Source organism: Mustela lutreola, chromosome 2, assembly GCF_030435805.1.
Source record: "Mustela lutreola isolate mMusLut2 chromosome 2, mMusLut2.pri, whole genome shotgun sequence".
Taxonomy (NCBI): Eukaryota; Metazoa; Chordata; class Mammalia; order Carnivora; family Mustelidae; genus Mustela; species Mustela lutreola.
The window spans coordinates 194562340-194576426 of NC_081291.1; the positions used below are offsets into that span (position 1 = coordinate 194562340).

At 36.7% G+C, this 14087-nt stretch overlaps 1 protein-coding gene across 20 annotated transcripts in view; it reads right to left on the reverse strand.

The window, feature by feature from the left end:
- The window catches only part of ROBO2 (roundabout guidance receptor 2), a 592813-nt gene that overhangs the window by 163542 nt on the left and 415184 nt on the right, over window positions 1–14087 (reverse strand). For all 20 annotated transcript variants that reach the window (XM_059164449.1, XM_059164448.1, XM_059164451.1 and 17 more), the window contains exons 3-4: window positions 13889–14046; window positions 10974–11094 (exon numbers count right to left, since the gene is read on the reverse strand). In XM_059164449.1, the coding sequence (XP_059020432.1) occupies window positions 10974–11094; window positions 13889–14046 (279 nt within the window). The remainder of the gene's footprint in view (window positions 1–10973; window positions 11095–13888; window positions 14047–14087) is intronic.

A 14087-nucleotide genomic window follows, 5' to 3' on the forward strand; every position in this document is an offset into this window, starting at 1 on the left:
GATCAAAATTTTCTCTAAAAGAGCAGCCTGCATATGCTTACGTATTTGCACTCTGAGACCTCAAAATCCCAAGCTGTGAAACAGGCAAACAGAACTTTTCATGGAGTGCTTTTTTTTTTTTTTTTAAAGATTTTATTTATTTATTTGACAAAGATCACAAGTAGGCAGAAAGGCAGAGAGCGAGAGAGAGCGAGAGAGAGAGAGAAGCAGGCTCCCCACGGAGCAGAGAGCCAGATGCGGGGCTTGATCCCAGAACCCCGGGATCATGACCTGAGCTGAAGGCAGAGGCTTTAACCTACTGAGCCACACAGGTGCCCCCATGGAGTGCTTTTTTAAACACAGAATTTAGAAATAACCCATACAAACTTGGAAGGAAAAAAAAGTTTGCTCCTAAATACTTTAGGTAGTCAGAATCAATTAGCAGCTAGAGCCCCCTCCCTCAAAGACAGCAGAATAAATCTGCATGTTGGATAGAATGATTTACTATCATCCTTTTTTTAAAAAAGACTTTATTTGTTTATTTGGAAGAAAGAGAGGACAGCATGAGTTGGGGAGGAGCAGAGGGAAAGGGACAGGCAGACTCCGCACTGAGCATGGAGACTGTCTTGGGACTCCATTCCACAACCCCAAGATCACGACCTGAGACCAAATCAAGAGTCGGTTCCTCAACTGACTGAGTCACTCAGGTGCCCCGATTTAGCATGATCCTTTTGAACCCTGGACACTCTATGCTCCAAAAAACTATTTTAGCAGTGGCTGGTTGATATTGAGCCGTTGTTTGTGGTGGCAAATGGGCAACAGGGTAAGTAGAGTATCCTTGTGTGAACGCTTGGAATGCTAACAGCACAAGTGAATCATGAGCACAGAAAGCAGGATTAACTTTTTCTTTCGCATCACTTAGGAACGTTCATCCAATTCATCTAAAAGCTGCAATGACCAAGGTTAAAAGAGAGCTAAGCCACTGTTAATATGGCTTGAGATTGAGAAATCATCTGTCAGTAGACTCTTCCTGACCACTCTGACTCTAATGGGTGTGTTGGGCTGCAACCTAGTATATGTAGAGAAGTCATTTTCCTTATCTGCTCTTTCATTTAGCACATGTTAACACAGCTTTTCCTATGGCAGACTTTGAGCTTGGTTGCTGGTGAAGAGCTTGGTTTCTTTTTCATCAGGGAGATGAAGCTAGTTAGACAGACGAAGCTAGTTAGGGAATGGTGAGACCATGAAGGGTCTTATAGGCCATGTCAAGGAATATGAGTTCTGCCCTGGGAGTGCAAGAGAGCTGCTGAAGGGTTTTAAATAAAGAAGCAACGTTTTTAATAACACGCGGAAAAGACTGTGTCAGCAGGTCTGTGGAAGAACTGGAAGAGAAACATGAAGTAGTGAATTAGGTCAAATGGTTTTTGTAAGAAATTATTTCAGCTTTTTTTTTTTTAAGATTTTATTTTTATTTATTTGTCAGAGAGCGAGCGAGCGAGAGTGAGCACAGGCAGACAGAGTGGAAGGCAGAGTCAGAGGGAGAAGCAGGCTCCCTGTGGAGCAGGAGCCCGATGTGGGACTCGATCCCAGGATGCTGGGATCATGACCTGAGCCGAAGGCAGCTGCTTAACCAACTGAGCCACCCAGGCGTCCCTTATTTCAGCTTTTGACTGATAGAGTGGTTCTATGGATATGGAAAAGGGGACAGAATGAAGAGATAACAGAACTGAGTGATCAGTCAGATGTGAAGGTTGAAGAAGAAAAGTCTAGAAAGATTCTCATTTCTATTTAGCAAATTGGAACAGATTGGCAGGTGGAGTATGGTTATAGGGTGTGTGTGTGTGTGTGTGTGTGTACGTGGATCCTTTCATCACAAAAAAAAAAAGGTAGATAGGAGAAAAATGAACACCTTATCCTTATGCCACTGTGGTCAGGTTTCTGGGGCACCTGGGTGGCTTAGTCGTTAAGCTCCTGCCTTTGGCTCAGGTCATGATCCCAGGGTCCTAGGACCAAGTCCCACATTGGGCTCCCTGCTCAACAAGAAGCCTGCTTCTCCCTCTCTCATTCCACTCCCCCTGTTTGTGTTCCTTCTCCTTCTGTGTCTCTGTCAAGTAAATAAATCTAAAAAAAAAAAAAAAAGAAGTTAAAGGAGCCTGCTTACATATTAGAAGGGAAAAAGAAAAAAATATGATTACATCTGTAGATATTGAAAAGCTCTTGGATTTAAAAAATGAATAAAAAGGAATCAAAACTTCTTAAGCATGGGGAAGATATTTTATCAGAAGTCAAATGCAAAACTTTTTAAAAATAATATGCTAAAAACATGCTTACTAAAATCAGAAATAAGATGGACATGGCAACATTAATGATCAATAAGAAAAAGAAAGAAAATGTGAATATTGGAGAAAAGAATAATTTTGATAATTGATAACTGCAACAAAAAAAGAAGAACTACATAGGATCATTGTAGCAACACTGGGAGTATTGGAAAATGAGTGCTTTTAAGAAAAATTGTGGCAGATTCATATGTTGCTAAACTAGTAGGTCATTGGAATGATAAAGTTATCCCTCTCTCTCTGTCATCTATGTAACACAGAAAATTTCCATGACATGATACTAACTATGAATTAATTTCTATAACAGTACGTGAGACTAGTTCCATTAAAACACACATGGATATTTTTCAGGCCAAATTTTTGTATGCTTCCTTTAAGATGCTACTTGTCACAAAATTGCAACATATGAATGTAATTAATCCAAAGGGCAAACTTTACATTAGATTTGTTACAATACCAGAGTTATTAAAGGCAAAGTTGTTTCTTCATCCTTGGGACACTGTCAGGATCCTTGAGGGTTTTTTGGCTATCCTATGTGTTCTAAGCCCCACTGTTTTGTATGGGGACACGTGGAAGCACCTAATTTATAATTTCAAGAAGAAGGAAGATACAGGATCCCCTGCTGCTGTTCTGATGAACTCAGCAGGGGTGGCCAACTTCGCAATGAACTTGCACTATTTCCTTCTGCCCTCAAGCAGAGTCTAGTTGCCTAGCAACTAGATAACCATAGGGGAGTATGTGGTATAGAATTTTTGGAAGCCTAACATTGGCTCATGAGGGAAAATGTAATTCAATTGATGGGGGAAAAAAAAAGACAATGCAAAGAATAAGCCAGATAAAAGTCATTTGCACATATAGGGCACATCAAGTTGGGTTTCATACTTGAGTATCTTCAGTTGTACCTTTCAACAAAGTGACATAGACATTTACTAATACATTAGAGTCTGGTCACAACTTTTAAAGTATTATTCTGGGAATTTCCACAGCACCCATTATAGTAATTATCTCTAAATTGTATTATTCATTATTCCAATTGTTTTCTGCTAATTATATTAAATTCACCTTCTACCTCAATTTTAACTGCCTACAAAAAACAGTATGTTAAAAACTGTAGGTTTGCCTACATTTATTTAAATGGAAATATGTTTTTTTATAAGAATTATTTTCCAGTTTCCTTAACTAGACTTTATTTCCAGAACATATGAGAACTAGAAATATGAATATTAAAGACCAAAGAAGTTGTCCAGGTAGAAAGCATATTTTTGAAGGCTTTGCCACTGCAGTGACCACTGTTATCATGAACCAAACATAAAGCCATGCCCCTTTCAGACACAATTTGCAAAAATTACAAGGAAATGTTTTGGGGTTTGCTGTTTTGTGTCAAAATCATCTGCAAATAAATGCAAAGTTATAAGCGTTAGAAAGTAAGTTGATAAGTAATCATATTCAGTACTCATTAATGCTCACGAAGGAAGTTTTGCACAATTAAATATAGGTGAAAACATCTTGAACTACTAAATCATGAGCAAACTTAATTTTGAGGCATGTAAAATAAGGTCACTGATTTTTCCACGTTACCACCTTATGTCTGATCACATATTGAAAATCAGGGGGAGAAATCTCTAGGGCTGTTTTCTGACTGCTTATCAATTAGATCAGAGTCCCTCTGAATGGCCTGATCCCTAATTATATAGCCATTGAATGATCGGAGGCAATGTCTTTGCCAATGCAATTAACATTTTTTTTTAATGTGAAATTAACTGGATTTGAATCACCTGTATAACTTGCTTACAGGGTTAATCTCTCTTGAGACGTTAGTGTTGTTTGGCAGTGTGGTACCATGTAAAGTACAGCTTTCAAGTAGTCAGGTCAATTTAATCTCAAATTGGAATTCTGGAAAATCCAACTCTGTAGGGCTGTAATAACATCAAATGCCAAGTCTCACTATGGTCGTGTCAATAATGTTCTGAAAACAAAATGTTCGCTTTCATAAAAAATACGGTAAGTCTGAAATGTGGTTGCATAATCTCTCTTAAGTTTCTTATTTACATGGGACAATGAAGGAAATTAAATCCCCAGTGAACAAATTTCCGTTTTCAACTGCTGGCAGTCCTTGACTCGGGTGATAAAATTGGCAATGGCTGTGTCATGACAGCTATTACTGGGATCATCTTAACAATGTTAAAAAAAAACTTTGTTTGACATTACAAAAGTGGTGTTGCAGCAGTAATCATGTAGGTAGAGTCCTTTAAGTCCCATACGACCACAGCTATGCAATAAAAGGACAGTAGAGCTGACCAGTGCTTGTAAACCTTATCTTTAACTTCAGCTGACTCAGAAGCACTCGCCACCTTATGGTGTCTATTAAAATGGGAAGTCAGATGGCTAGCCTTAGTATGTCTCTTTTTATTTAATTGGGCAGGCATGAGGGGATGGGGTTATGATAGCCACTGAATGTGAATCACTGTGCCCTTCCAAAACAGACCAGATGATAATGATCAGTCTGTCTGAATGTGATTAAATAAATCCTGGGTGCATTAATTTCTTTTCTTGCCAAGAATTTTGTTTGTCTGAGAGAAATCATCCTGTGAAGCAAAGACAAACATAGGTAAATGTTTTCGGAGGAGGAAATGCTTCACTCACCATAGTTTCATGCTCTTGCTGATAACGTAATGCAAAAGGTCCACCAAAAGCAGGGCATACGGCTACTCATTTTATTACTTTACTAAACACTTAAATAGGGCCTGGCACATACGAGGTGCTCAGTAGAATTTTGTTGAATGAGAGAATGAACAAGAAATATTATGCTGTTCTAACGTTTGCAAGTAAACAATATTTAAAAGAACTATATTGCTCTCAATAATTATCTTAATTTTAATGATGCCTTATATTTGGAATTCTTACATGAAGGTCACAGGTTATCCATAAAACTTACACATTTCCTAAGGTTTGGTACCAAGATATCTTCTCACACAGCTTTGTCTCCCAGTATCTCAACTACACTCAGGCCACCACTGCCTATAATCTTTCCTCTAATAACTGGAAATCAACATCACCAGCTCCATCCTCTGTATTCATCTCCAGTGAAATGGCTACTTCTCAATTTGATTACCCTACCCTGAAAGCCATCAACTGACACAGAGATTCCAATAGTCTTTTTGGTGAACAGCAGTTAAATATGAATGAACAACAATAGATCACTGGCCATTTGAAGAAAGCCTCCAGTGTTAAAGATACAGTAATGTAGGAAAGGGGGGAGGGAGTAAGTCAGAAGAAATAAAAGCAGGAAGCATCACAAGAAAATTATATTTGAAAAAAGGATTAGTAAGATCCTAAGATGCAAAAGAATTTAACCTATCCATGAAACAAGAATAGAATATAATAAATAAGGAAGAATGAAAAAAAAAAAAAAGACCTGGAGGTTTAACATCAAATTAACAAATACATGATTTGAATAAAAAAGATGTGAGAGTATAACTCCCTTAATTAATTTAAATTACAATTGCTCATCAGCAAATAAATGAAAAAAGTGCCAAGTGAAGGCATAGTATTAAAACATTTCAGAACACTGGAATAAAGATACAGTACTAGAACCAGAAAGAGAAAAAAAGAAAGAGAGAAAACTGATCACATAGGAGTCAGAAGCTCAGTAGACTTCTCAGAGCAGCAACAGAAGCTGAATGATTTTGAAGTGGTGATTTTAATATTCTGACCAATGTTTTTTTAAACTAGAATTTTATAACCAGCCAAAGTATCAATTAAGTTTCAGAAAGAATACATGCATTTTGCCCTGAAATTTGCTCTAAGCTGTAGTCAGATAGAAGGCAGGAGAGAAACACTCGTCCATATTTACATGGTTATCATAACTCAAATTCTGAATCTTAATACAACCAATGTTTCTAAAGTCAATATACGGAAGGACAGATAGACGGGAAAGTGGAGGTGAGAAGGTGGGGAAGGGGATATATGTGAGCCAAACCACCATCTTACAAATAGGAAGTCAAAATAATGCATAAAACTACAGAATAAGGACATATTTAGTAACATGGAAATAAATCTCAGAAGAAAAAAATGACACAAGCTTGTAGAAATGCTCAAAGATGAGGCCTATGTGCATGTGCATGTGTATGTGTGTGTGTGTTGGAAGGAGGGGTAGGGCTAGACATTTTATTTTCAGTCTATTAGAAGTATAACATATGAAATATTTTTTTCATGGATTACTTTGATAAACATTTAAAAATCACTTAAGGGACCAGGCACCTGGGTGGCTCAGTCAGTTAAGCATCTGCCTGACACTCAGGTCATGTTCTCAGGGTTCTGGGATCAAGTCAGGCTCTCTCCACTCACCAGAAAGCCAGCTTATGCCTCTCACTCTCCTCTGTGCACTCTCTCTCCCTCTCTCTCTCAAATAAATAAATAGAAATCTTTAAAAAATAAAAATTAAAAAAAAATAAAAAATCTTTTCAAGGGCACCTGGGTGGCTCAGTAGGTTAAGTGTCTGATTGTGGCTCGGGTCATGATTTCATGACCAGCACTCAGTGGGGAGTCTGCTTGTCCCTCTGCCTCTCCACCTTCCTTATGCTCCCTCTCCTTCTCAAGTAAATAAATAAAATATTTTAAAAATAAATAAATGAAAATCATTTAAAAAATTGTTATTTTTAACTGACACTTAAATTTTGGATAACAGATAGCCCAAACTTACCTATAATTAGAAATTTAATTATGCATCTAGTTTCTCTGACTGCAGGACATTTAGAAGTTGATTCACATATGTAAAGTGTTAGGGAGTATTCTTTATGAAGGCAACTGGAGTGTTTCTCAGATTTTAGTATCCATTAACACTGTGATGCCTAATTCTTAATTTTAGATTTGGTACTGCCCCTTAACAAAGCTGTTAACTATGGCCAACAAATATTAAAGAACTAATAGGAAAAATGATGCATGGCGAATGGCAGAGTAGCAATTTGAAAATGAAGAATCCAAATACTTGCCAAAGGCTTTTGTATTAACCAAGATCTACTGTAACTCTTTTTTCTGTTTTTCCTTGTCATTTATAAATGAATTGTATTTTTTGAACAATTAATACTATTGGTTACTTTTTCTGTATAACATATTTTAATTTTCTGTAAAAATTTTCTGTAGCTGCAGAGAGGTTACAGTAGCCAAATTTTTTAAAGGAGAATTGCTGCTACTTGAGAATAAAATCGAGAGTCGGGGAGGGGTAAAGTGTAACCAGTTATAGGTTTTTAAACCCTGGGTTGGAAATAATAATATCTAACAATGATGAAATGCAAAGAAGTTTATTAGAAAATGTGTACTGGACAGAAAAGCACCAAAATAACGTAAGGAAGTCTCCACTATTCATAGCACAGTAGTTCTTTCCTCTCAGAATTGAGAAAAGTACAGAAGGGACCTTTCTCTCATGCAATCCTGGTCATGTCCTTGAATTGGACAATCACTACTATTTTTATCTTTTATTTCTAGATATGTTGTTTTCTTATCAGTAATGGAAATTTTTGAGTTTTTTTTCTCCAACTTCATATTGTACTTAGAACCCCTTGGGTTAGTTCTGACTAGTTTACACCATTAGATAAACGTTCTCAGCTTCTTAAATCAATTCTTCCAGAGGTACGGACACTAGACAAATTCAATCTTTTTGGTTTAGAGCTATTTTCAAGATAATTTAGAAGTTCCACTGTAAGTCCCACCATATTTAAGGATCTCTTGTAGTTCTTGTCCCACCATTAGGGAATATAGGGTGAATATTTCATAACACAGTCACGTTCTGGTAAGGCTGATTGCTTGGGTAATGATATTAAACTCTTTCAATTTCCTTCTGAAGGCAGTATGAACTGTTATAATGCAACATTTTTCTGTTCCAAAGCTTGTGGGCAGTTACAGAAAAATAGTAATGAGTGTTTCTTTAAATAGAACAGCTGCACTTGTGGGTTTTCAATGCTAATGTTCAGCGACCACTAATTTCATATCTTACCAGGCAAAACTGTATTTTATTCATTATGGAGCGAAACACATTTTGAGACTCTTAAGGCTGACTGCATGAAATTTAAGGGCAAACTGATACTTGTCTGAGCTCTGCAGGACAGAAATTTACGTGCATACTTTGAACAATTTTATTTTTACTACTCAATTCCTTTAATGAACTGTGGGATTTCTCTGGGTTCTGTCATTTGGGACTTCAAGCTGCTTAGTATCCATAAGGAATATTACCAGAGATTACTCGGTACTTAGAGTGATTGGAAAGAGAGGATTGCACTCGAGTCCATATTCAGAAAGCACATCTTAACACTCTAAATGTGATGGAAATCATAATATGGCTCTTTGGCGTCGTGGCACTCCCATTACACCATGGGATGGCACTTCTCAAACTGCAAAAGAAATTTCTTTCAGAAAGCATGCAGGATTCTGAAGCTACCCTCAAACATGTTCTGGGAGTCAGGACCAGCAATAAAATCTTTCCATAATTCATAAACCCAGAAGATTATTTTGCCGGCACAAAAAATTATTTAAAAATCACACTTATTTGTTGTGTTAAAAAAAATCACAAAATATGGGGTGCCTGGGTGGCTCAATTGGTTGGGCATCTCACTCTTGGTTTCTGCTCAGCTCATGATCTCAGGGCCATGGGATTGAGCCCGGTGTTGGGCTCCACACGCAGCAGGGAGTCTGCTGGTCTGTTGGAGATTCTCTCTTCCTCTGCCCATCCCCCTGCTCACATTCTCATGCTCACTGTCTCAAAAGTAAGTAAGTAAATAAATAAATCTTTTTTAAAAAATCACATATCAACAATAGTTAAATCTTTCAAAACAGAGATAGATAAACATATGTATGTGTGTGTATATATATGTATATATATGTGTGTGTGTGTGTGTTTGTGTGTATTCCTACATAGACTTAAATGGGACTTCAATGACTTCTAAAGGAATGTTTCATTTTCCAATATCGTTAGGAAATGTTAAGATTTTCCTAATTTTCTGTCACTTCATTTCTCTTTCAGTTTTCCACAGCTGCCCTATAATCTTTTCTTTTTTTGTTTACTCTGCTATTTTTGTAATCCTCTGTTCTCTCCTTCCTAGTGCTTTCTCCACAATTCCTCTGATACAGATCTAATCAAGATATGTGTGTGTGGGGGGGGTGGGTTGGTTGTTTTTCTGACGGAGGTACCGCGCCCAGTCTGGAGCACAAAGTGGGGCTTCATCTCCTCCCATCAAGACTGGAGCTGATACCAACCAGTTGCCACCGAAGCACCTCCACGTGTAATCGAGTTTAGTTCATTAATCATGTTACTCCAATAGAGTCCCTGGGTTCTTAAATCTAAAGAAACATGAATATAATAGCCATGAACTAGGGAAGCTGAAGGGACTCCATTTTACAATGTTTCCATCTCTGCTGTTTTTCTGGGAGGCCCCATTTACTCATATTCCATATGTTCCAAAAGAAGCTCTGTTCCCACTTCAAGGGGGTAGCAAGAAAGTTAATCATTCTGAGTTTTTGTCTTAGATCCCAAACACCTGTTAACACCTAAGAAAACCTTATCCCAAAATGTCCCAGGAGGTTAGCTTCAAACTAAGCATAACTGATGCTGGCATCAATATCCCTACTCTCGGTAATTTATGGAGTAACACCTATTGTTCACCCAGTACTTGCCCGTAATTGACCCTACCCTGGACTCCTGGAGGAACACATACTCCAGACTCTTTTCTTTTCTTTTTTTTTTTTTTAATATTTTATTTATTCATTTGACAGAGATCACAAGTAGACAGAGAGGCAGGCAGAGAGAGGGGTGTTGGGGGGCAGGCTCCCTGCTGAGCAGAGAACCTGTTGCAGGGCTCGATCCCAGGACCCTGGGATCATGACCTCAGCCAAAGGCAGAGGCTTAACCCACTGAGCCACCCAGGCGCCCCTACCCCAGACTCTTTTCTAATATTTACCCCTAGCTATAAGCAACAACAGAACTCATTCTTCTTTCCGAGTCTCCCAGACATTTTGTCTGCTCTTCTGTCTGTCACTTACACTATACAATAAACTCTATTTTCACTTTCTCTGGCTCACGTTGGATTTCTATCCTGAGTGAAGCCAAGGACCCTCTTGGCTGGTCCTGTGGGATCTTCCCCTGGGTTCTTAGACCCAGCCTGCCTGCATCAGCAAGACAGTTTATTTGTTTGTTTGTTTTTTTCTAATTTTGATTACATGTATGTATTTATGTATGTGTGTGCATATGTAGTTAGCTAGTTTTTAAAATCAAAGCTACACTGTAAATATTTCAATTTGAAAAATTTTAAAGTAGAAAGCAAGTGAAATATGTTTGCACTGCACTAATAAAAAAGAAGAAAACCAAAAAAAGTACCCTCTGTCTTGCACATAAAAGATACTTGATAAGTACATTACAGTGAATAAATTTTAGACAGATATAATATCTCAAACAGAATTTGAGAAAGATCAAGTTTTTGCATTCTGATGAAAAGCAAATCCTATAAATATATATGAATAAAATAAATGAATTATTGTTTCAAAGTTCTATTTTTCTTCAGATGAAATCTTTCATCCCTATACAACCTGATATTTAGTAACAAGGAATATAATAAACATCAAAGGAGAATTATATATAAATAGCAATTTAGAATTGAAAGTAAGTTTTACCAAAGACAGTCAGCTCTGCTGGATCACTGTCTCTTTCTCCCACCATATTGGTGCCAACACAGGTATACATCCCTGCATCGCTTTTCCGGGTATTGGAGATCATCAGTTTTCCACCACGGATCTGTTAAAATTAAAAAAAAAAAAAGAAAGAAAAAAGAAAAAAAAAAGAAAAGAAAAAAGAGAAAAGAGGGAGGGGGAAATAAAGAAAGGAAAAGAGAGAAAGAAAATGGAAAGTAAAATAAACAGCAAAGAAAAGATGACTAATAAATAATTTTGAATATTCAAGCAGAATATTTTTTTCCTAAAGGAAATTGCTCAGTGTCTAAAACACAAAACTTTCTCCCTATTTTGGAACCTGTGTGCATTTTTTTCTTCTCTTTATTTCTCCCTCAAGATAAGCCTTCATATTCCCTTTCTAGAAAATGCTTTTGGGCATTCTTTTTCTTTTTTGTCTGGGTCTGGTCCCTTTTTTGTGAATGCTTCAACCAAATCCTAATGGTTGGTCTTTACTCTGAAGTAGGTGGAATGAATTGCTATTGATACTTGTTATCAGAAAGAAGCACTAAAATAACTGCTTTTGGTAATATAATGAAATCCAACAGACACCAAGGATTCAACAAGCCACTTACTGACTACCTCTGTGGGCTGGGCAGTGTTCTAAATGCTTGAGATTCAGGGGTAAACCAAATAATAATAAACCTCTGCCTTCATGGAGCTTAAATTTCAATTGTTAGCATTAATTATCTATGTCTTACCTTGACTGTATATATGAGATAATTTCTGAAGAGGAAGGCAGGTTGGATAAAAATAAATATATATATTTTTAAATGATGAGAGTACAAATTGGTATAAATCATTGACTTCTAATAGGTGCTTCCTGATTGTCTCCTAAATGAGAAGCATTTATTGACCAAATAAACCAATGTCACATGTTAAAATGTCTATTTGTTAAAGAGGATATTGAAGCAGAATTAGATTTTCAGTATGTGTATCATCTCATGGTTTCTTTTCCAATTTTTTTTTCTTTGTATTTATGTAATTTGACAATCTTAACATCACAATGACTGAATGTTCTTCAAGAGGAGAGAACATGGTGGCTCCTCTGTTAACTTTTATCTCACAGGCAAACAAAACCCATGTAGGTATGTTTTCAATAGATATATTTCATGCTCTGATACTTGTAATGTCACAGAAAGGGACTTTCAATTTTATTTTTACATGGGAAGAAAAGACTGTCAACTTGTTCAGTGGAATATAATAAATTGTGCATTATAAAAATGGCCATGAAGGCCATTTTTCCTCCCCCTAAAGCTGAGTTTGGCAATATGACTTGATTTGACCAATGAAATTAAATCAATGTTTCAGTAGACAAAAAGTCTTCTCAAATTGAGACTTGTCTTTCCTTGCTATAGCTGGAATCCTGAGACCACGATGGGAACCAGTCTGATCTGGCCTGCTGGAAAATTAGAGGCCATGAGAAGAAGCAAGATGCCAAAAGGAGTATAAGTCAATGGCCAGACATGTAAAGTTACCCTAGATCATCCAGCTGCCAGCACGACTTTTAACCAGGCCACAGAAGCATGAGAAAACCAAGTGAAAATCAGCCAAGCTGGCCAAGAATAAAGAATTGTCATCTTACCCAAAGAATCATAGTCTAAATAAAATGGTTATTATAAGTTGCTGTATTTTGTGGTGGTTTCTTATAAAGCGAAAATTAAATGATGCAAACATGAACTAGAACCCCTTGAACAGTGATTTTACTCTATCACCAGGAGCATATTTCCATGCTTGGTATCCAAGCACAGACCACTGAGAACCAAATTCTCCTTGGCAATGTGGGTCCTCATGGTGCCAAGAGTTCAAGCCAGAATCACGTGAATATATGTTGTGATCTCTTACACGGCCTATCTGGTTCTATGTTATGATACAACCACGATGCAAATATTAAAAAAACCCTTCATTTATAAGATACTTTCAAAGATTATAGATACCAGTCTACATGGACTTTTTATAGAAATGGCACATTTGTTCAGTTAAAACTTTTAGAGTGAAATACATTCATTCTCAATAATTGCACTAAATATAAAAATTATATTAAGAATAGCATCCGAACTTTAAAGCATTATCTACTATTTCAGTGAACTGGTTCCCATAAGCATCACAAACAACATAAGCTGAGTGGGTCATCTAAAAATATAAAATAATATGCCATTTCCCTTCTCTATCTCTTTACAATGTTCTGAGTGTCTCGTTTTGATATTAATCAAAATAATGAACGTAATCATCAATTTTCCTTGAAAGCAGACTATTGTTCTACAAGAGCTAAATGGCAGAACCAAAAAAGCTATGTTTATTTTGATTTTACTTTATACCTCTTAAATTTTTAAATGAATTCAAGTATAAAATTTTTGTTATAAATATTAATTCTGAAAACTGGAAAAGGTGCTTTAAGTACCCATTACCTCACATTACTTTTTCTTATAATTTTGGAAATAGTGCCAAGAGAAATATTCTAGTTAATATGGCTTAGGGTCATCATTTACCCTTTATCACTCACATGATACTACACGATCAAAAGATGCATTTGAGATGTTAAGAGCTTTGTCATCTTTGTACTGCAAAGATATATATATATATGTATTTCCACATTCATATATATTTACATATTCATATCTTTTCATATTCAGATAGGTACAATTATTAATATATCATCTACACTTGATTTCTATAATTTGTGTCTCTTTGAAGCCTCATCCTAAAGTTTCAGTTCTCGGTTACTCTTTTTCAGTCCTTTCAATGCAGTGTAAGTGGTAATTAGCATTCAGTGCAGGTCTACAATTTTATTAGCAATAAAATATATCCATTTGAATACTTGATAGTCAATCTCTGTAGGCGTTAATTTTAATTTAACTCACACTTATTCTTTCTTCCTTGTCATCAATTCGAACTTTGTCTTTCTTCCAGTAGATGGTGGGTTCTGGGTGTCCCCTGGGAGGTTGGCACTCCAAGATGGCAGGCTCTCCAGCTGCTACTACAACATCTGTGGGATTTTGCCGGAAGTCATCTCGTAACACTGAAGAAAAACAATGGTAGTGAAAGAAAACTCAATGAGTA